We start from the raw sequence: 22,468 nt of genomic DNA on the forward strand, positions 1-22,468 counted from the left end.
TTTGCAGAAGATCAATCTGTCCCTGATGTTTTTTTTTTTTGGAGAGAAGTGGCTTCTTTGCTGCCCTTCTTGACACCAGGCCATCTTCCAAAAGTCTTGGCCTCACTGTGCGTGCAGATGCGCTCACACCTGCCTGCTGCCATTCCTGAGCAAGCTCTGCACTGGTGGCACTCCGATCCTGCAGCTGAATCCTCTTTAGGAGACGATCCTGGCGCTTGCTTGACTTTCTTGGACGCCCTGAAGCCTTCTTAACAATGCAGTGGAAAGTTTTTTTCAGGATTAAGTTAATTTTCATGGCAAAGAAGGACTATGCAATTCATCTGATCACTCTTCATAATATTCTGGAGTATATGCAAGTTGCTATTATAAAAACTTAAGCAGCAACTTTTCCAATTTCCAATATTTATGTAATTCTCAAAACTTTTGGCCACGACTGTACATAGTACACTCGTTTTTGCGGTCCATTGTTGATCGAATGAGTGCGTTTGAGAACGTCCACTATGGTTTCGAACTCCACTAAAAATGGCTGTCCCCTCAAATGGTGCTCTATTTGAGGGTATAGGGGGCGATTTCAGATACAGTCACAGTGTTACTGGAACATTAACATAATGTGGATACCTGTGTGAACCTGAGTTGAAGTGACTCACTAAAAATCACCCTCACACAGTTGGTTTAAAAGTCATAGGCTAGTTCTGAGAATAATATAGCACCTAGTTTTCAAATTAATATTTATTTTCAAATTAAAGTGTCCACTTTTGTAGCTTATGAAATTTTCTGTTGATCTCACTCTCAGACATTCATTACTGTATTATGTGTTGTTCGTTAATTAGTTCAAAGAAGACAATTTTCATATTATTGAAATTACATACTTTTTAAGCAACTTAAAAATGTCCAAATCTGCTGCTGTTTGCTATTTTTATTGCTTGTAAGTGCATTTTGTGCTGTTAGCTGTTTGTACCTCATTTCTGTTTAGACTGACAATTATTAAAAGAGGAAAAAACTGATAATTAAAGTACTTGACTTAGATGTAAAAAGGAGCCAAAATTATTAACCCCTTGCATAAAAATAAACAAATAATAAACAAACAAATATAAGGCACATACTTGAAGGACAGAGAACCAAAGAAGTCATACCGACCTGTGTTCTCTTATTTAGGATTTCATAATGCCACATTTCAGATTTTTTTTTTTTCTGGATGCGAAAACAATTAAACTAAACCTCAAACTCACAAAGATCAGATTTATAGAGACACTGAGCAAATGGTTCATCAGAGATTCCTTTAATGTTAGTCTTATCTTCAATACAAATGCATACACATCAATTTTCAGCTAAAATCACATAGAATTACTATTGAATAAACATCACAATACGAAATAAAAATGCTGGTCTTCAAGCAAGGAAGAGGTACATTCACCTTACCCACACACGCACACACACACACACACACACACACACACACACACACACACACACACACACACACACACACACACACACACACACACACATACACTCACGCATCTCCAACATCCGCACAGGAATAGATAAAAATGGAAATTCACATGACTATACAACACTAATATAATGTGCTTGTGAAAGCTTGCATTCAAGGACTGTGGTGATGTGTTGGTGACAGGAGAGTGGTTGGTTCTATTTTTTTTTAATTTTTTTTTTTACTAAAAGCACAAATGCCTATACAAACAAGCCAGCATTACTCAGTATAAATATTCTTCATCCAAAATCAGTGCAGCACCTTCATCCATTTTTTTTCAGGCTTTATCTGGTCTATTTAACACCTGGTCGAAATTACGCATGGGCTTTCTGACCAAAAGCCCATTAAATCTTTGCAGTATTCAAAGAATGTTCTTTTTTTTGTCAATGTTTTATTTTGTTACCTTGTACCTCAAAGGTCCAGCTGTGAAGTACAGGTCAAAGATTCTTTTTTTGTTGTTCCTTAATAATTTTAAAGATATAAAATGGAGGAGTAAAACATTCTTTGAGAAGTGGTTTCGTTTTCTTTTGTGGCGTTTTCCTTTTTGAAAAAGTCTTGATCTATTGGATTCCCCTGAACAGACACATGGCGAACACCATTGCGAAAAGCTGTTGAGAAAAGAAACACAAGCATCTTATGTAGATTCGCATGAAAGTAAACGATTATGAATCATTCAAGCAGTTTTGCTTGTTTTAATTATATAAAGTAATCAAGTCAGATTCAATCTTAAGAGCCTCTCACAAGGTGAAAAAAAGCTTCATTCATCTTCTTAATCAATATAGCATGATGATTCTCTGAAGTGACTCAATTCTGCTGTCCACCTTCAGAACACTACCACATGAGGGCAGCAGTGATTCAATTTACGGGACTGTCTTTCTTCTGTTCACCTCAAGCTCATGTGTCTTTGGTCATTCTCTCAAGCTTAGTTTTAAAACAGACATCATAAAATACCATACCTCGATCGTGAGTACAACAATAGCCAGGGCACCAGCAACATAGATGTACATCTCAAAGTAGTCCACAACCGCTGAATAGCAGCCCTGCCGATCCAAACAGAAAGAAAAACATTTTAATTTGTCCAATTTTGTGAAATTATGCCATTATCTAGACACATTATGCAAAAAAAGTAGAACTAGTAGTGCATACGACTTGTAGACTATATTCTGCTGTGACCAGTTCATTGAGTTTGAATAAGCATATTAATCAATGCTCTGATTAGGTCTTTTCAGTTAGACCTTTCTGACATCTCACAAGCAACAACTGATCATATTTTTATTTAAACTTTCTAACTTTTGCTTTCCAGACGTAACAAGCTTGCTCGGTAGCTCAGCCGGCATGGAATTTGCCTTTTTTTGGAATACTTGGGTACGAACCCAGTGAAAAACATGACTCACGATAAAAGAGCTGAAAGGCATGCTTGCGATTGCGTTTTTACGTCACATTCACTTTTGTTCACACTATCTGATGAGTTTAGGTGTAGTGTAGATGGCACGTTATTTTAAAACATCATGGAGCATTAGAGTTATAGCGCCATTCATCGGACATTTCAAGACAGAACTGCGGTGACACATACAAAACCAAGGTACCAAATGCACTTTTTGTCTTTTCTGGTAAAAAAACTAACACTTTAAGCGCCACTCAGTGGACATTTCACATCAAATATGTCACAAAACGTACATGGCAGTATGTATTCGTCATGAAATCAACATTTAAATCTGTTAATAGAACAATACTACTGAACAATTACTTTGTTAAACAACAAGGGGTGTGACGATAAATCGATTCAAGGATTGATTCTGTGAATTTTGCGAATACATCGCAATTGTCTTTTGAATCGATTCTGAGCTTAGTTTTAGGGGTGTTCATTTGTACGAATTCTAACTAATCCAAGGACTTTTTTTAAACAAATCATTCGAATTCGTTCGAGTGAGGTCACACAAATTTTTATGAATTAGCCACCTCGTACAATGTACAATTTCTGTGAGGCACAGGCTCAGGGGTGTTCATTCATACAAATTCCAATGAATCCAAGGATTTTTTTAAACAAAACATTCAAATTTGTTCGAGTGGGTTGTATGAATTTGTACGAATTAGCCACTATGTATAATGTATGATTTCTGTGAGGCGTAGGTTTAGGGGTGTTCATTTGTTCAAATTTGAAAGTATCCAAGGATTTTGTAAACAAATCATTCGAATTTGTACGAGTGAGGTCGTACGAATTTGTACGAATTAGCCCCCTTGTACAGTGTACGATTTCTGTGAGGCGTAGGTTTAGGGGTGTTCATTCGTATGAATTCCAACAAATCCACCAATTTTTTTTTTAAACAAATCATTCGAATTCGTTCGAGTGAGGTCACACAAATTTTTATGAATTAGCCACCTCGTACAATGTACAATTTCTGTGAGGCATAGGCTCAGGGGTGTTCATTCATACAAATTCCAATGAATCCAAGGATTTTTTTAAACAAAACATTCAAATTTGTTCGAGTGGGTTGTATGAATTTGTACGAATTAGCCACCTTGTACAAGGCGCAGGTTTAGGGGTGTTCATTCGTATGAATTCCAACAAATCCAACAGGTTTTTTTAAACAAATTATTTGAATTCGTAAAAGTGAGGTCGTACAAATTTGTACAAATTAGCCACTATGTATAATGTATGATTTCTGTGAGGCGCAGGTTTAGGGGTGTTCATTTGTTCAAATTTGAAAGTATCCAAGGATTTTGTAAACAAATCATTCGAATTTGTACGAGTGAGGTCGTACGAATTTGTACGAATTAGCCCCCTTGTACAGTGTACGATTTCTGTGAGGCGTAGGTTTAGGGGTGTTCATTCGTATGAATTCCAACAAATCCACCAATTTTTTTTTTTAACAAATCATTCGAATTCGTACAAGTGAGGTCGTACAAATTTGTATGAATTAGCCACCTCGTACAATGTATGATTTCTGTGAGGCGCAGGTTTAGGGGTATTCATTCGTATGAATTCCAACGTAACCAAGGATTTTGTAAACGAATCATTCAAATTTGTTCGAGTGAGGTCGTATGCAAGGATTTTTAAAACAAATTATTTTAATTTGTTCAAGTAAGGCCGTACAAATTTGTACAAATTAGCCACCTTGTACAATGTTGATTTCTGTGAGGCGCAGGTTTAAGACTGTTAATTCGAAGGAATCTAAAAGTATTCAAGGATTTTTAAACAAATCATTCTAATTTGTTCGAGCGAGGTCGTATGAATTTGTACGAATTAGCCACCTTTTACAATGTACGATTTCTGTGAGGTGCAGGTTTAGAGGTGTTTATTCGTACAAATTCCAACGAATCCAAGAATGTTTTAAACAAATTATTTGAATTCGTACGAGTGAGAATTAGCCACCTCGTCGAAATATGCACAAATTGCTGTGAAAACAGGTTTCACAGTCTCATTTTCATTCCTGTGAAAAATTGAATATGGTGCGACCTTGACTATAGTTAGATCTAAATCCAAAAAATCGCTAAGGCATTAGACATGCAAGTATGACTTATACAGCTCCTGTGAAACAATGTGTATTGTGAAAAGCGCTACACAAACAAATTTGATTTGCGACTTGAATGATGTGAATTGGACTGGACAATCAGATCAAGAATCACATTAACTAAATGATCTGGTCTCAAATGAACAGCTCACTGAAGGAGAAGATTATCAGTCAACAATGAGCCTGTTCTTCACACAAAGCTATCAAATGGCTCCAGATGACTTTGAATATTACACACAAGTCATATGCACTATTTTTACAGTGTGTTTTTCTTAACTTTTGAGGCTAAACAGCTGTGAACTGTATAAAGATTTTTCAAAATGACAAATTTTGTATTTCATAGACATAAGTGTTTGGAATTACATCCCAACACATAAGAATCGGAATCAGTCCACTTGTAACTTTTTAATACAAGTCTTCATGACTACAGGACATCTGTCGGAAAACCCACACGGACCCTTACGTTTTACGGCCCCTGCTCGCTTTCACAGAAACTCTCACACGCGCTCACATTCCCCAGACACTGAGAACATGGAAAAGCACTAGTCAGCATTAGGAGAGCTGAAGCTGAGTGGTAACCTTATTCCTATTTCCTGTTTTTCTGCTCTAGTTAAATTTGGGCTATGAGCTTTAGAGCAGACAGAGAGAATGTGACGTATAAAGCAGTACAGGAGCCCACCTTGTTGTTCCGGTACAGCATGCTGCCTGACAGGCATTCCTCCCTGTTACTGAAGCCTACTTCTCCAAGATGACTATTCCTACGGCAGCAGGCCTCGGGCACCACTTCACCGGGGTTTATAAACCTAAAGATGCTTTCCTCAAAGTCTTCTGGACTGTTCACTCCACAGCAGTCAAACTAGAGGGATGCAGAGACAGACGAGTTAAAATAAGCAAATTTTTGGATGAATGAAATTGCATCACAAGCACTGATTCATAGTAGTTGATGTCTGAGGAAAAAACAAGACCTACTGTAGTCATAATGGCGTTCCATGTTGATGTAAAGACATCAGTGTTGTTGTAGCCTTGGTAATGCCTCTTCAGTTCTTTAGTGAAGTATTCTCTGGTCAACTGTACACACACATTCACAAATAAAAATGTTAGAGATATTAGCAGCACACCAACACTGAAAACAAAAATCTGTTTCAAAATGTTGGACATGGTCACTCACATGTTCCCGAAAGATGAAGGCGAGAATGGCTGCTGCCAGCTCTGCCAGGAATATAATGAGGATCAGCATGAAGAACTGCAGAGAGAGGAGGATTTTGTGGCACAGTCAGTGTTTGGGTTTGGACAACTGTATTTACTAACAGACTAAATCCTGTCTGTATGAATAACTGAAGCTGAATGTATTTAGGACTATGAAACAGAACGTCTCAGGTTACGTAGGTAACCCTAGTTCCCTGAGGACAGGGAACGAGACGCTGCGTCCTGGTGGACACTATGGGAACTGCCTTCAGCATGACCGGTTCTGAAACAAATGTATGAAACAACGACAGTGAACTTGACACTGGCCGGCGCCAGCCTATGACATCATCATCAGGCGCCTGCTAGTATAAAAGCAGGTGCCTGAGAGCACATTACCATCTTTTTGTCTGACGGAGGTATGTGCAGGGCCCGAAGCATGGCCACGAGACGCAGCGTCTCGTTCCCTGTCCTCAGGGAACTAGGGTTACCTACGTAACCTGAGACGTTCCCTTCCGGAGGGAACTCTACGCTGCGTCCTGGTGGACACTATGGGAACGCTTATACCAACACCGCCATGCCGAGGGATAGGTGATCAAACTGACTGAATGAGGAGTCAAGAAGGAAATCACCCCTGCATCAGCGAGAGTCGCTGGGGCCCAGTGACCTGCCACGGCTAGCCCGGCTACCTGTGCACGCAACTCTCAAGCGTGGAGGCCTAGAGGAAGCCTACTACACTTAGCTCTCTAAGTGAAGGAGCTCATAAACGCCCTGACCATAAGGGGCGGAGTTTAGGGAATGGAGGTCTCGGCAGGGCGGACGCCTGCTCTAGGGACCTGACAACATTCAGTGCTACAGGTATAGATGGGGAAGCGGAGCTTCTGGAGAATGGAGGCTTCATAAAAGACTCTCTAAAAGAGAGGAAGCCTGACAACATTCAATCCACTAGCTCTTAGGAGTGGAGGTCTCAGATAGCCCTGCAGTGAGGGGAGACCTGGCTACACTCACGCTTAAAAGTACTGGAAGCGGAGCCTCTGGAGAATGGAGGCTTCATAAACGACTCTCTGAAAAGAGAGGAAACCTGACAACATTCCATCCACTAGCTCTTTAGGAGTGGAGGTCTCAAAATAACCCTCCAGTGAGGGGAGACCTGGCTACACTCACGCTTGAAAGTACTGAAAGCGGAGCTTCTGGAGAATGGAGGCTTCATAAAAGACTCTCTGAAAGAGAGGAAACCTGACAACATTCCATCCACTAGCTCTTAGGAGTGGAGGTCTCAAATAACCCTGCCGTGAGGGGAGACCTGGCTACACTCACGCCTAGAAGTACTGGAGGCGGAGCCTCTGGAGAACGGAGGCTTCACAGAAGACTCTCTAAAAAGAGAGGAAACCTGACAACGTTCAGTCCACCAGCTCTTAGGAGTGGAGGTCTCACTAGCCCTTCAGTGAGGGGAGAACTGGCTACACTCACGCCCGGAGGAAAAAGCCTATACTCGACACTGGGGGTATTCAGTGAGGCTGCATAGCCTATGCAACCCGAACTACCCGAGTGGAGCTTCTGCTCAGAGGGAATCTACAGAGTGGAGGTCTCATGACCTAACTACACTTGACACTGACGACGGCCTGTGAGGCTGAATAGCCTGTGCAGCAGGCCTGTCTAAGTGGAGATTTCCCGAGGAGTGGAGGCTTCGCCGAAAGGAAGCCTGGCAACACTCTGTGAGTAAGGCTGGCAATGTTCTGCGAGCAGCAGAAGGACTCTAAGAGTGGAGGTCCCAAGACCTACTACACTTCAACACTGCAGGCGTTCATCGAAGCTGAACAGCCTAAACGACAGTACTGCCTGAGTGGAGTCTGGAGAGTGGTGGCTTTCTAAAGAGGGAGCCTTACACACCTCCGTGCTTAGCAAGGAAGAACTCTGAGAGTGGAGGTCTCATGACCTAGCTACACTCTAGCCTTGAAGGTCATCCGCGAGGCTGACTAGCCTGTGCGACAGAAATACCTTCATTTTGGAGCTCTCCTGGAGAGTGAGGCCTGAGGAGGCCCGACACTCGATCCTGCTAGCAGCGCTATCTGAATTGGAGCTGGAAAACTAAAAGGTTTTTGAGAAAAACCAGCTCAGAGAATGGACACGGAGGAACCCTGCGTGGTCCATGGGAGAAAGGAACCTGCCTTTACGGGAGGGACCTTACCATGAGTATGGATTTTAGTGAAGTGCCTGAACAGTGCACTTACCACTCACGTGGATTTTAGAGAATGCCCAAAGACTTCGCGTGAGCAAACACCACAAATGTGGTTTTGAGTAGGTGTCCTGAGCATAGCGAGGATCACCAGATTTGCAGTCTCTAGGCGATAGCGGAGCCTGAAAGCGGAGCTTCTGGAGAGGGGAGGCTTCAGCAGAAAGACTCTCTAAGCGAGAGGAGGCCTACGACGCTCTCCCTAGGAAGCTCTTCAGAGTGGAGGCCTCAGGTAAAACCCTCTAGGCGAGGGGAGGCCTGACTACACTCGACGCTCAAGAAAGGCAGATACTCACAGTCAGAGCCAATAATGAAAAATTCTCATTTATCATCTAGCTCTGTGTAGTGGAGGCTCCGAGACTACATCTCCAAGGAGAGAAGCCTACAACACTAGTTTTTGGTGAGTGGAAGACTGCACTCCCCCAAAAAATAGTCAGCGAGGCACTCATGGGCCTGCCAGCTGCTATAACTGTGAGAGTGAAGGTCTCAGTACTGTTGGCTGTGACAGAGGGAGACCTATTACACTGTGCTATCACTTAGCTTGTATTAACCCGGGTGATAGCAGAACCCGGAAGCGGAGCTTTCAGTGAGGGAGGCTTTAAGCTCTAGAACATAACAAGCCTGACGACGCTCAACTGAGGAAGCTCTATCGAGTGGAGGCCTTGGAATACACGCCCTCTCATAGAAGGGAGGCCTACTTTGTTTTACACTCAACGCTTGTAGTGACAGGTCCACGGAAAGAGTTCACAAGCTGCCTTAACCTTGTGTTCTCCCGGCCTGTATTTCTGGGAAGTGGAGGCTTAACAGAAACACCTCACGTAGAGGGAGCCTAGCAACACTCGACCCAGTAAAAAGCTCTCATGAATGGAGGTCTAAAAATGACCTGCCACATTCACCGCTAAGAAGTATTATCTTTATGTCTCTCTTCACAGAGGACTTCGCAGAGAGGAGGCCTCCTAGGCCTGCTACACTCAATTCTACTTCAAAGCGGGGCTTTTTAAAGAGAGCGGAGGCTCCAGTAAAACACCTCTCTCTCAGAGAGGGAGCCTTGACAACGCTCTATTCACCCTAGCACACAAACTCCCAAGAGTGGAGGTCTCACATATGTGTATATGAAAATACACAGGGAAGGTACCTGACCACACTCATGCAAAAAGAGTATTACTCTTAGCAGGGTTTGAGTGAGCGGAGGCTTCGGCAGAGCGATACTCCGCCTGAAGCAGCTTGACAACGCTCAAGAGGGTTATTCTCGTATGTATATGTATGTTGGATCATGTCTATACCAAGCTCACTCTAGCGGAGGTTTCAAAACCTGACAACGCTTAACCCACGAGGGGGTTTCTACGAGTGGAGGTCTCTACACACTGTTTTCTTTTATAGAACGAGGGGAGACCTGGCTACACTCGGCACTTGGTGGCAGTAGAACTCAAGAGGAGCTCAAAACTGCAATAGTAATCACCCAAGCGGAGCTGGTAGACAAAGGAAAACATACACATACACGCTTGAATATTTTATTAAAGTGTCTTTACTGTTCACATACCGGGCCAACAGACGGAGCCTCAGTCTCATCGTTGGCCCAGCCCCGGAGTCAAGGGGAAAAGGGAGGGGCAGGTAGCCCCACACTGGCCTCGTCTCTGGCCCTTGGGCCAGGACGGGCCTGGTTTCCCCCCGGTGTTTAGGTGGAGGCGTGGACCGGCAAGGGATGCAAACCCCCGGGGCTCGGTCCAGATCTTTCAGCAGATCAGCCTGGTGCGCCTCTGCAACACTGCCATCGTGTGCAGAGGAGCACCGGCCACTGCCGCATATGCTTTGGAGCCTTCAGGGTCGATGTCCCTCGCTCTGAGAGATAGTTCGCAACCGTCAGCGAGAGACATCGTCACATATCCGCGCCCGTGCATTCCCTCGACATCAGCATGATTCACATGCCGATGCCTGTGAATGCGGGCTGAATATGGCCTGTCCCATTCCCTCTCGATCTCTTAAGCAGATCAGGAAGGAATGGGAGGCTCACAGGAGTTGGCTTTGTCATGGCCCGGAAGAAGCCGCTCGTCTAGTCTGCCGAGAGCGGCCTCTTCCCTCGCGGGCTTCCACTGTAGATACAAGCGGGCAGCCGCGCGGTCCATAACAGACATCAACTCTTCATATGCGGGGCAGAGAGGCTGCATGGGCTCAAACGAGCTCATATTTGTTCCATTTCAACCTCCTGCTCGCCCTGGCTTGAAGCCAAAAGAGCACTCGCTGCAGAACCGGAGGATGTGAGAGACAACACATCATCCGCTAGCAGCGCATTCTCGTCTCCGGCTGACGTGCGCGAGCGATTAAACGCTCTCTCAAACTCGTCAGCCAGCTCCACCCGTGAGCCCCGCAATCTCGGCCGCCGAGCAGCCTCAGCTGTGGCGGGACCGGAGCAGCGTGGGGCAGATGGATGGCCCGATTCCCTCGAGAAAAGGGCCAGACGAGAATGGAGTTTCTTCAAAGTGAAACTCTCACAATGAACGCGCTCCGCTCTTCTAGAGCCGAGCGCGCGTGCTCTTACACCTAAACACACCAAACAAAAGGTCGTGTGCGTCATCAAGTGTCAGATTTCTCTGACACGGATCCGCACACTTCCTACAGTTTTCTTTCTCTAGGCATCGCTGTACTCACTCGTTTAGAACAGAGGACTCTGAAGACAAAAAGATGGTAATGTGCTCTCAGGCACCTGCTTTTATACTAGCAGGCGCCTGATGATGATGTCATAGGCTGGCGCCGGCCAGTGTCAAGTTCACTGTCGTTGTTTCATACATTTGTTTCAGAACCGGTCATGCTGAAGGCAGTTCCCATAGTGTCCACCAGGACGCAGCGTAGAGTTCCCTCCGGAAGGGAACTGTATTTTGCTACACTCTTAAAAACAAAAATGGCCATAAAACAATAAGTTTGGGTTCCCCAAAGAACCTTTCATTGAAGAGTTCCTAAAAGAACCATTCTTTTCTTAGTGGGAGAAACATCTTATTAATGTAAAGAACCACTATTTCCACTATAGAGTGTTTTCACGATGCGTCATGAATTAGTAATATTGGCGGCACTGAACATAAACAACACCACTGAACCAAATGTAACTCGCAAATTTAGCTGATTATTGCTGCTAAAATGATCAATTATTATCATGTTTTGGGCTGTACTAATTGGTTGGACCAGGAAAAACATTTAGAGTACTATAGACTGCCAAAAGTTATAACAAATCAAGGAGAAGAGTGCAAAAACTGAGGAACAAAAGGCGTTTATGGTTGGCCAAACTGAACCAGGATTTCCAGGGCAAGAATCTGGACAACATTTCTGTTTGTTCTTATCATCTCTGGTCAGGTAGTTGAAATATTAGGCTAATATCTTAATTAATACTGCTCGTATGTGTCTTTACCACCGATTAACTTTAGTTTATCAAAATATTGTGACCTTTTCTGCTTACTAAGTCCTTCTCTATATGATTTAGCAGCTTCGACATGTTTTTTCCGTGGTTTCATAAATTAGCAGAACAATGTATTCAGTAGTACATTAATCATGCAATCAGTACTGTTGTTTACATCCGAGTATCTCCAATATGGCTGTGCATCCCGGTAACTGACCAAAGCGTGACGTAAGTGCAAACCCTCTATAAAGAACTTGTCCAATGGAAAGGTTGTCAAGGTTCTTCATGGAACCATAGATGTATGTCATGGATGTATGTAACCATAATGTAAACAAACCGTCCTCTCCAATATACTGTGACTTACAAAAAGCAGCAAACACTTGTTTTCTCGAATGGCTCCGCAGCAGCCCAGGAAGCCCAGTAGGAAAAGCATTCCCCCCATGGCCAAGATGATGTAGACGCCCGTGAAGAGAAGGGGGTTGGCTGCCACTATCTCCCTAAAACCTGTGGGGTCCACCACCACCCACACCCCAACACCAAGGAGGAAGGAGCCGCCCAGCTGTGGAGATAGAGAGATAAAGAAAAAAGCCATTTAAGATTACTACGTTACAGTTTGTGTCATTTTTTTACTTTAATATATACAGCAAACAATCACTTCCTTCTCATTTGCCTGACAAGCAAAATTAAATTTGAAATAGATTTATATGGACCTATACAGTCTATACAGTAAAACTAGGGAGGTTTGCCTAGGGTAGATAAAGGTGCTATAGTGGCATTTTCAGCATATGCAAATAGTTTGACACATAATTTGGGAGAACATTTAGGGTCGAAAAACTTCTTTTCCTACTTCAAAATCGCCCTACATCTGTGTTTTCTTTAATTTTTTTTTTTTGTCAAGGGCATTTGATCTTCTTTGCACATTTACTTTGTAAACACTGGGTCAGTACTTCTGCAGAGAGGACAATTTTGAAGTTGGAGGAGGAAATGAGATGGGAGTTTTTCGACCGACCCTAACAGTCTTGAACCGGAATACACAGAGTGCACTCAGAGCTAGACAAGATGAGCATTTGAGGTTAAAAAGTATATAAAATGTCAATTAAAAAACATAAATAACAGATTGTTTCACTAGATAAGACCCTTATTCCTTGGCTGGGATCGTTTAGAGTCCTTTGAAGCTGCATTGAAACTGCATTTTTAAAGTTCAAACTCACGGGCACCATAGAAGTCCACTATATTGAGAGAAATCCTGAAATGTTTTCCTCAAAAAACATAATTTCTTATGAAGAAAGAAACACATGAACTTCTTAGATGACAAGGGGGTGAGTAAATTATCTATGCATTTTTGTTCTGAAAGTGACCTTCTCTTTTAAAGGCATCCCAGCAGGCACCGGATGTCAATATAACGTCAGGTTGATGTTGGACCCCAAAGCTGGAGAAACATTGCATTTTGGTTGAGAATGAAAATCGGGTTGATGCCAGTATTTGACATCAATTTAATGTTGAATGAATGTTGGAGTTTGGTTACACAACCAACAAACTATCAATGTCAGTTGACATTGGTATTGGACATCAAATTAACGTTGACATTAATGACATAGAATTTTGGTCACCCAAGGTTGTAACCGAAATTTTAAAAAATCAACATCTTTTGACATTGTGTGCCTGCTGGAATAGTTCACTTCAAAAATGAAAATCGTCATTTACTTACCCTCATATTATTTCAAACTTGTATGATTTTTTTCTTTTCTTTTGTAGAGCATACTATGAAAAATGTCTCAAAATGTCTCTTTTTTTTTTTTTGTCCATACAATGGAAGTCAATTGTATCCGTAACAAAATATCTTCTTATGTGTTCTACAGAAGATCGTACTGGGTTTGGAACAACATGTACAATAATGAAAACCTAATCCAGAGCATTCAGAAACTCAGACTAAGCAGAAAGTTCACCTTCCAACAGGACAATGACCCTAAGCACACAGCAAGAGCAGCTTATAGACAACTCTGTGAATGTCCTTGAGTGGCCCAGCCACAGCCTGGGCTTGAACCCAATCAAACTTTTTTGGAGAAACCTACAAATGTGCGTTTGCCCCCATCCAACCTGACTAAGCTTGAGAGGTGAAGAGGTGAGGAGAAGAATAGCAGAAAATTGCCAAATGCTGATGTGCAAAGCTTGTCTCAAAAAACTTGAGGCTGTAAAGGGTGCTTCAGCTAAGTACTGAGTCAAGGGTATAAATACTTATGGAATGTGCTCATTTAAGTTTTTTTTATTTTTAATACATTAATGAAGTAGTGAAAATCTATTTTTTTTTACTTAGTTTGGTGCATGGAGTGTAGATTGATTTGGCAAAAAGGTTTAAAGCAGTTTAACATAAGGCAACAACATAAAACATGGAAAAAATGAAGGGGTGTGAATACTTTTGCATGGCACTGTAATTTGTGTTCTAAAGATGAACAAATGTCTTACGGATTTGGAACAACATGAGGATGAGTAGGTGAACTATCCCTTTAATTGTGACTGGAACAGTTAACATAGAGCTACTTCATACACTCTCCACAACATCCAAAATAATTCCCTATCAATTACAGAAACAATTCAATACAGTTCTGACATTTTACATTCTTTTCATATGGGTTTAAGACTCTTCAACAAAGGAATATTTTTGTTTTGTAAAGGAAAATTTGTATTTTCACAAATAATGTCCAAATAAACATGCTATTACCATGGTATGTGTCTAGAAAAACATGGTATTTTTTGGTATTTGTTTTTTAGCAAATACAAAATGGCACAAAATAAAATTCAAGACACATTCTTTGAAAACAATATCCACTTAACATATAAATAACCTCTAATAAAATAAACTATTTTTAAAATAGGATATAAAAAAGATAATGATTGCTGATTATTTTCCAGTCAAGGATTAATGATTGTGCTAAACATGAAAAATATTCGTGCACCACAAATTGCTGAGTTGTACACACATTACTTGGTGAAGTGAACACAAAGGTTAACGTGCCACTGAGCAGAGAGAGAATACTAATGGGCTCTACTGCTGAAAATAAATCATTTTTGAGTAAACGGCTACCGAAAGTGAACGCTTCCAGAGAGGAGGAGGGGGGGGAAGGTGAATGGATAGAGGAGCATGAGGAGTTTTAACAGGCGAGTCAAAGACAGTCGAGTGGGGGCTGGGAAACACTGCTGTTTCTTTTGCAGCTTCCTACAATCCTCTACCTGTCAAAGTGATACCCTTCCTCCATACCATCGCTCATAGACACACACACACACAGATGAAGGTTTGAGCAGACACCAGACTGGTGATTAAGCAGCTCAAAAAGTGTGTGTGTATGGGTTTGTGTGGTGGGTTTTGAGATAAGAGCCTCACACAAAAACATGTTCCTCAGTCTCTCTCTCCTGTGAGCCAAACCTGGGATTCTTTTCATGGATGGCATTAGCAATGTGTCTGTCAAGCCGAGTCCTGTCACAGTAGCTATTTTTGTCATAAACAGATTCCATAAACAGCTTGACTGTATCACTAAATTGGTGTTTAAATAGTTTTTAGGGTTGAATAAGTACGAGAAGCTGTTTTCGGCTTATTAAATGGATTTCAGAGAATTGTATTAGCAAAAAAACAAGCTATTTTATTGTTAGCATCACACTTACGTGTGTACATATCACATTATTTTCGCTGTTGGGAGATAATTAATTCAGTCAAACGAAATGAGTCCAAGTCTTTCTCTGTCTATGCCAATCCCACAGTGGGCATTTATGTTGTCAACCTAGATAGATGATCAAAGAAGCACTTTCAGTCTCTTCCCTCTTTCTCTTCCCCTCCTTTGCTTTGAAATTTTTAAACAAGTAGCAGTTCGGCTACAAATTTCTGAATCATAACAGTCTAGGCTGATTTTTGAGGGAAATATAAAGTACACTTTAGATTACTTTTGAAACAAGTACTTTTTATGTAAATAATATATATTTAAACAATATACATTTCCAGTCAAAAGTTTTTGAACAGTACGATTTTGAATGTTTTAAAAGAAGTCTATTCTGCTCATCAAGCCTGCATTTATGTGATTTAAAGTACAGCAAAAACAGTAAAAATGTTAAATATTTTTACTATTTAAAATAACTGTTTTCTATTTGAATATATTTTAAAATGTAATTTATTCCTGTGATCAAAGCTACATTTTCAGCATCATTACTCCAGTCTTCAGTGTCACTTGATCCTTCAGAAATCATTTTAATATGCCGGTTTTCTATTTAAAAAACATTTATTATTATTATTATGTTGAAAACAGCTGAGTAGTTTTTTTTTTTCAGGTTTCTTTGATGAATAGGAAGTTCAGAAGAACAGCATTTATCTAAAATAGAAATCATTTGTAACATTATATATGTCTTTATCATCACTTTTGATCAATTTTTTGAAGTTTTTGAATGGTATAGTGTATAATGTTACAAAAGCTTTTATTTTTAGATAAATGTGACCCTGGACCACAAAACCAGTCTTAAGTCGCTGGGGTATATTTGTAGCAATAGCCAAAAATACATTGTATGGGTCAAAATTATTGATTTTTCTTTTATGCCAAAAATCATTAGGAAATTAAGTAAAGATCATGTTCCATGAAGATTTTTTGTAAAATTCCTACTATAAATATATCAAAAAGTAATTTTTGATTAGTAATATGCATTGTTAAGAACTTAATTTGGAGATCTTTAAAGGTGATTTTCTCAGTATTTTGATTTTTTTGCACCCCCAGATTCCAGATTTTCAAATAGATGTATCTCGGCCAAATATTGTCCTATCCTTACAAATCATATATCAATAGAAAGCTTATTTATTGAGCAGCTTTCATATGATGTATACATCTCAGTTTTGTAAAATTTAACCTTATGACTGGTTTTGTGGTCCAGGGTCACAAATGCTTTGATAAAATCTTTGGATCTTTGTATTAATCAAAGGATTCTGAAAAAAATGTACTCAACTGTTTTAAATATTGATAATAATAATTATAACAATTAAAAAAAGTTTCTTGAACAGCAAATTAGAATATTAGAAAATTTTTTGAAGGATCATGTGACACTGAAGACTGGAGTAATGATGCTGAAAATTTAGCTTTGAAATCACAGGAAAAAATTACTTTTTAAAATATATTAAAATAGAAAACAGTTATTTTTAATAGTAAAAACATTGCACTGTTTTTGCATCAAATAAATGCAGGCTTGGTGAGCAGAAGACACTTCTTTAAAAAACAAAAAATCTTACTGTTCAAAAACTTTTGACTCGTAGTGTACTTTGGCAGTTTTGCAGTTTCTCGAATTCATTTTTCTGTAAGTTTTCCGTATCTTTGCCTTTACACTCATCTACTTCTCTGCTAGATCAAAAGCGAAGTGTACGTCAAGATCAGAGAGAAAAATACTCACAAAGATAAGGAAGTTGAAGACAAACATGAGGTACTTGATGCAGCTGAGGCAGTCTCCTTCCATGCTCGTCCCCCTCGCTGAAGCCTCCCCGAGCCCCTTGGAAGAAAAACAAACATAGCGTCATCTCTGAACTTAATCAGAAACACTCACAATTGAGCCTTTCATCTACATATTGACACTCCGCACAAAAAACTTTTGTACTAAAACGCTCTATAAAAACTTAAAAGGTTCAAGCAGTTTGTACAACACTGAATGAAGAAATGCTAGCATTTTCAAAAGGGCTTAAATCCTGTATTCAAAGTGCATTCAAACAAGGTGAATTCAGGGTTCCCATGTGCATACTAAAATGGCCATACTATTTTTAAAGGCACAGCCTTCCTTTTAGTGTAATTAATGATGAGAGGCTCTTGTGTTTCAGCAGACCATCCCTCTACCTGAAAAAGCACTCTCTGGGATGAAGGCCTATTACGGCGCCACTTTCCTTAAATGAAATGGGGCCTTTTTCATTAGTTCTAGGCGAGTGCTAACAGCAGGCACTGGCAGAGCTACCCTACCATTACTCAGACAGCACAGAGAGGGTGTATTACATGAGGGTGTCATCCTTAAATACATGTTTGGTTGCAACCTTATCTCGCTGTGCAGTGCTAATACCACAAGTCTTGTTGAGAACAACAATACATGATGGATCGTAAACATTATTAATAGATATGGCAATCATAGCAGTGGGAACTCTGTGGAGAAGAGAGGCCGGGGAAAATCACTTGGGTGTGTTGACTTGGAGCTAGAAATAGAATGTGGCCTGATGTCAAGTACACTAGCCGTGACCTTCCTTTTTGTTTTTTCTACCTTCCTCCTTGTTTTCTTTATATTTTCCTATCTTGTCAGATGCATTCCCATTATGCTTTGGCGGAACTTTCTCAAAAGAGGTTTTTGGCTCGTCCAGTGTTGTGTTCTGGCTCACCCTGTATCACCCAAATTGGTTTCCTAGAGCTCTATAGATCTTTCTTTATTGAGGAGAAGGCAAATGGAATCATCTATAGCAGGGGTTTCAAACTGGGCTGAAAGGAGGTCCAGAGAAAATTTGGTAATCCAGAGAAAAACCTCACAGATTATGTTTTCATGCCATTTTAAGTGTTATTTTGATGTAACAAAGTGGTTGTATCTAAGTGTGTGAGTTGTTTACTTACTTTTTTAAATTAGTCTTCCCATTAATGCCATTATACTGTTCACTCAGACTGATTCACAAACGCGAAACCGCGCACAAACACAAGATTTATAGCATGAACTAATCACAGTCGAACATAACCGGTAACCAGTCGAACATAACCAGAGGAGGCATTGCTCATGTGACTTCCCCCATTCATTCTCAATTACCCCCTACCAAACTCACCATGTGCTTTAGGGGGTTTGTTAAAACTCAATGGGCTCAGCGGACTCCCACTGTAACTTTACCTGCTGGTGTTGCTATTGGACAATGTTTCTTTAGAAAAATTAGTGATTTAAATACTTTTTAATGTTAGATTTTGTAATATTGGCATTGTTTTATGTTTTTACTATAATTTTTTTTTCTCATGCTGTATTTTGTGAAGGCACTGCCTCCCTTGTCTCATTGGAGGAAATGCCCCTGGTGTCTAGCATTAAAACAGTGACAATTTAAAGGAACACTCCACTTTTTTTGGAAATAGGCTCATTCTCCAACTCCCCCCGAGTTAATAAGTTGAGTTTTACCGTTTTGAAATCCATTCAGCCGTTCTCCTGTTCTGCTTCAATTTTCTAGGCTGATAAGATTAGGAACTACACTCCCATTCAGGCGTAATAGTCAAGGAATTTTGCTGCCGTAACATGGCTGAAGCAGGAGCAGTAATACCACGCAGCACATGTGCAAATGCTAAACTAGCTGGGAACTCATGTCTGATAATACTCCGCCTGCTTCGGCCATATTACGGCAGCAAGCTTGACTATTACGCCGGAATGGAAGTGTAGTTCCTAATCTTATCAGCCTAGAAACTCGCAGCTTTGCATTTCCACCGGTCTTAGTACACGATATAACTACAGAAGAGTCAAGTTTTAAATACAACAAATATGGAAACTCGTTGGTCATTTTTGAACGCGATGCTATTGGTCTAATAGGATTCAATGATCTATGCTAAGCTATGCTAAAAGTGATATCGCCAGAACAGGAGAACAGCTGAATGGATTTCAAAACGGTAAAAATCAACTTATTAACTCGGGGGGAATTGGAGAATGAGCCTATTTCCAAAAAAAGTGGAGTGTTCCTTTAAAAGCCCATCAAAATAAAATCATATGTCTTTATCATCAATCATAAGTCTTTAAACATAAAAATATATAGTTGTCACACTGAGAACAACTGAGGGACTCACATGTAACTACTCAAAAGGTTCAAACACTCACTGATGCTCCAAAAGGAAAAACGATGGATTAAGAGCAGGGGGTGAAAACTTTTGAACAGAATGAAGATGTGTATTTTTTTTTTTTTTTGTCTAAATATAATATTTTTTTTCAATTAGTACTGCCCTTCAGAAGCTAAAGAAGATACCTACATGTTCCCCAGGAGACAAAATAAGTTAAATTTACCCTGATCTTCAAATTCAAAAAGTTTTCAAAGCCCTGATGTGGCAAACCTTGTTGCTCTCATACAGAATAATGATTTTGGGAAATAATGATGATCTTACAATCTATCACTGCCCAAATAAATAGACCGGGATGCAGCCTGTGTTTAATGAATCCTTTCAATTAAATGGAGGGCCCAAGTATCAAACGTGTGCTTATAGCACCCTCAGGGCAATTAGTGTTTTAATTACCCTCATTCTTAATAAAGGCCAAACCAGGGGGTTTTAATTAGGGTTGCATAGATTAAAGCTTTCATTAGCAGCATCTGATGACCTCTCTTGTATAATTCGATATGTTCTCTGCAGGTCGGTAAAGCCATTAGCAGCTGGACGTGGGAGCGTAGGCTGAGAATGGTTATAAAAGTGGGCTTGCAAAATTTGGATCCACATCTGAGAAGGCGTTTCTCTGGATTTGTGTAAAACTTCAGCATGATGCTTAGCTTGCTGAGTGCAGGAGACCAACACACACTCCCAGTTGGAGCGCACTGGTGTATAGCATCTTGGATCCCAGTATAAATCAAACTGCCTGCGGATCGGAGCTGGCTCTGGAGAAAGTGCAGAATAAACAGGGAATTTTTCCCAAGACTCCCACAGCACTGCAGTCATCATCAATCAAATACACATAGCTACATGTAACAGGATGGTCTGCAGTGAAACTACATGCTCGTTGCAGCACATTTGCACAGTCCAAAGAGCTTCAGTGGTGAAACACGCAAATCCAACAAAACTGATTTGTGTTTCGCTCATTATTCCAAAGCCTGGGGTCTCTGATTATAAGACCAAAAGCGCAGTGTGTTTTTTAAGTTCCAAGAAACGTCTTTGTAGTCTCACACACAACAAAAGCAGAAACACATTCATCAAAAGTGCCGAAATATCTGAAGCAAAGCAAAAGTGAGGCCAGATCAACAGCATGTGTGTATATGAAAGAGACAGACATTAGCTGACACGTACACAGCCAGCACCCACAGAAAGAAACAAACACACCCTACCCCCACTTTCAAACAAAACTAAACCCATACAACACTCTTGGTGCTATATATTCACTGCTATTCAACTGCTAACATCACAAAATCTTCTATTTTTGTTTTACTGACCTACAATCTAGAGGGAAAGTAATTTCAGTTAAAACTTTCTGTTTGCGTAATGACTGTGAAAAACCACAGACATACCATTTCAAAATGAACAGCAAAAATATAGATAAGAACCTTACATTTGGATGGGAATAATTGCCATAAATGTGTTTTAGATTCACAACTTCAGTAATGATCCCTTCACTGCAGGGTTTCTATCCAGGAAATGCGGTAGTTACTGTAACGATTCACAAGTAGAGGTCAATTGTAAGGCGCTCATTAGTGCAATTGTTTTTTTTACCCGTGTTAACTTCGCATTTGTGCAATACAGAGATTGAATGCTTATGCAAATCAGTTTTTGTGCCAACAATATTTTTGTCTTCATTCTGTGTAAACTTCACACTTCTGTGATACAGAGATTGAATACTTATGCAAATCAGATCTTCTCTCTCTGCTAAGAATATTTTCTGAAAGAAAATAGCATATTACAATAATTTTGAGGTCTACTACTTATGAATATATATGCAATATATGCGCAGATGTTGGTAGATTATGGCTTGAATATAATGTAAATGATGACTTTTACTGAAATATGTAGTAGAAAGCACATGAAAGATTTACATTACTTAAAAAATCCACATCGTTTTATACATATTTTTTTGACTGTGGGGGCTGCCATTATTTCAATCAATGACATGACATGGTTGGACTAGTCACAGAAAACATCTTGGAATACACAAATTCAGAAAATAAAATACTGATACGATGCCACATTGTGCAGCTTTTGGTTGTAATTTTTAGACAAAGGGCAACGAGAGAAGCGGTGTAAGTCTTCACTGCTTTCCTAGTGATAAGAAGTGGAGAAAAGAATGGGAAGATGCCTGTGGATGAATAAAACTTCCTAAAGACTTACGTCTTTGTTCTTTCCACTTCAGCCCTGATGCCTTTGAGGCTTTTAGTAGACCACAGCTACTGAATGAAATTACAAACGGCAGAGACAAGAAATGCTAAATGCCATCCTGGCAGGATGTAAACATGCTGATGCTTGTCATGACGCCGCAGCCAGAGTTTCTCAGTGTGGATTTCATTCGATATCCAGGGGCATTTAGACTCCTTTTTAGGAAAAATCGATGGTACTGCATTAGGTTTAAAATTACACTTATATCTATCGCCACCTGTAAGCTCTTCAGTAGCTGTGGTCAACAGGTAGCGGCAGTAGCTCACCGAGTGCAACCATTTCATGTCATTGAAATAATGGCACCCCCCATAGTCCAAAATATGCATAAACAATGTGATTTTTTTTGTGTGTGTGGCGTAAATCTTTCATGGGTTTTCTACTACAAATTTCATTACATTACATTATATTAAGCTATAGAAGTTTTAATACCCAGGGTTTCCTAAAAATGTACTGGAATCAGCAGATTAAATCATTTTGGAAAATTCTGATATTATAATAGAACTACATATTGTTTAGGTAGTAAAGTTGTTTTGAAACAACACCAGTGTTTATAGTAACTTTTATTGTAGTTTTAATGCAGTTTTAACAAGA

General features: G+C 40.2%; 1 protein-coding gene across 1 annotated transcript in view; it reads right to left on the reverse strand.

The window, feature by feature from the left end:
• Positions 1–1,260: 1,260 nt before the first annotated feature.
• The window catches only part of tspan18b (tetraspanin 18b), a 74,265-nt gene continuing 53,057 nt past the window's right edge, over positions 1,261–22,468 (reverse strand). The window contains exons 3-9 of the mRNA XM_073850744.1: positions 17,220–17,315; positions 12,169–12,363; positions 6,173–6,247; positions 5,974–6,072; positions 5,684–5,860; positions 2,449–2,532; positions 1,261–2,100 (exon numbers count right to left, since the gene is read on the reverse strand). Of these exons, the coding sequence (XP_073706845.1) occupies positions 2,053–2,100; positions 2,449–2,532; positions 5,684–5,860; positions 5,974–6,072; positions 6,173–6,247; positions 12,169–12,363; positions 17,220–17,315 (774 nt within the window). The 3' untranslated portion in view covers positions 1,261–2,052. The remainder of the gene's footprint in view (positions 2,101–2,448; positions 2,533–5,683; positions 5,861–5,973; positions 6,073–6,172; positions 6,248–12,168; positions 12,364–17,219; positions 17,316–22,468) is intronic.

This window comes from Garra rufa, chromosome 11 (assembly GCF_049309525.1).
Source record: "Garra rufa chromosome 11, GarRuf1.0, whole genome shotgun sequence".
Lineage (NCBI taxonomy): Eukaryota > Metazoa > Chordata > Actinopteri > Cypriniformes > Cyprinidae > Garra > Garra rufa.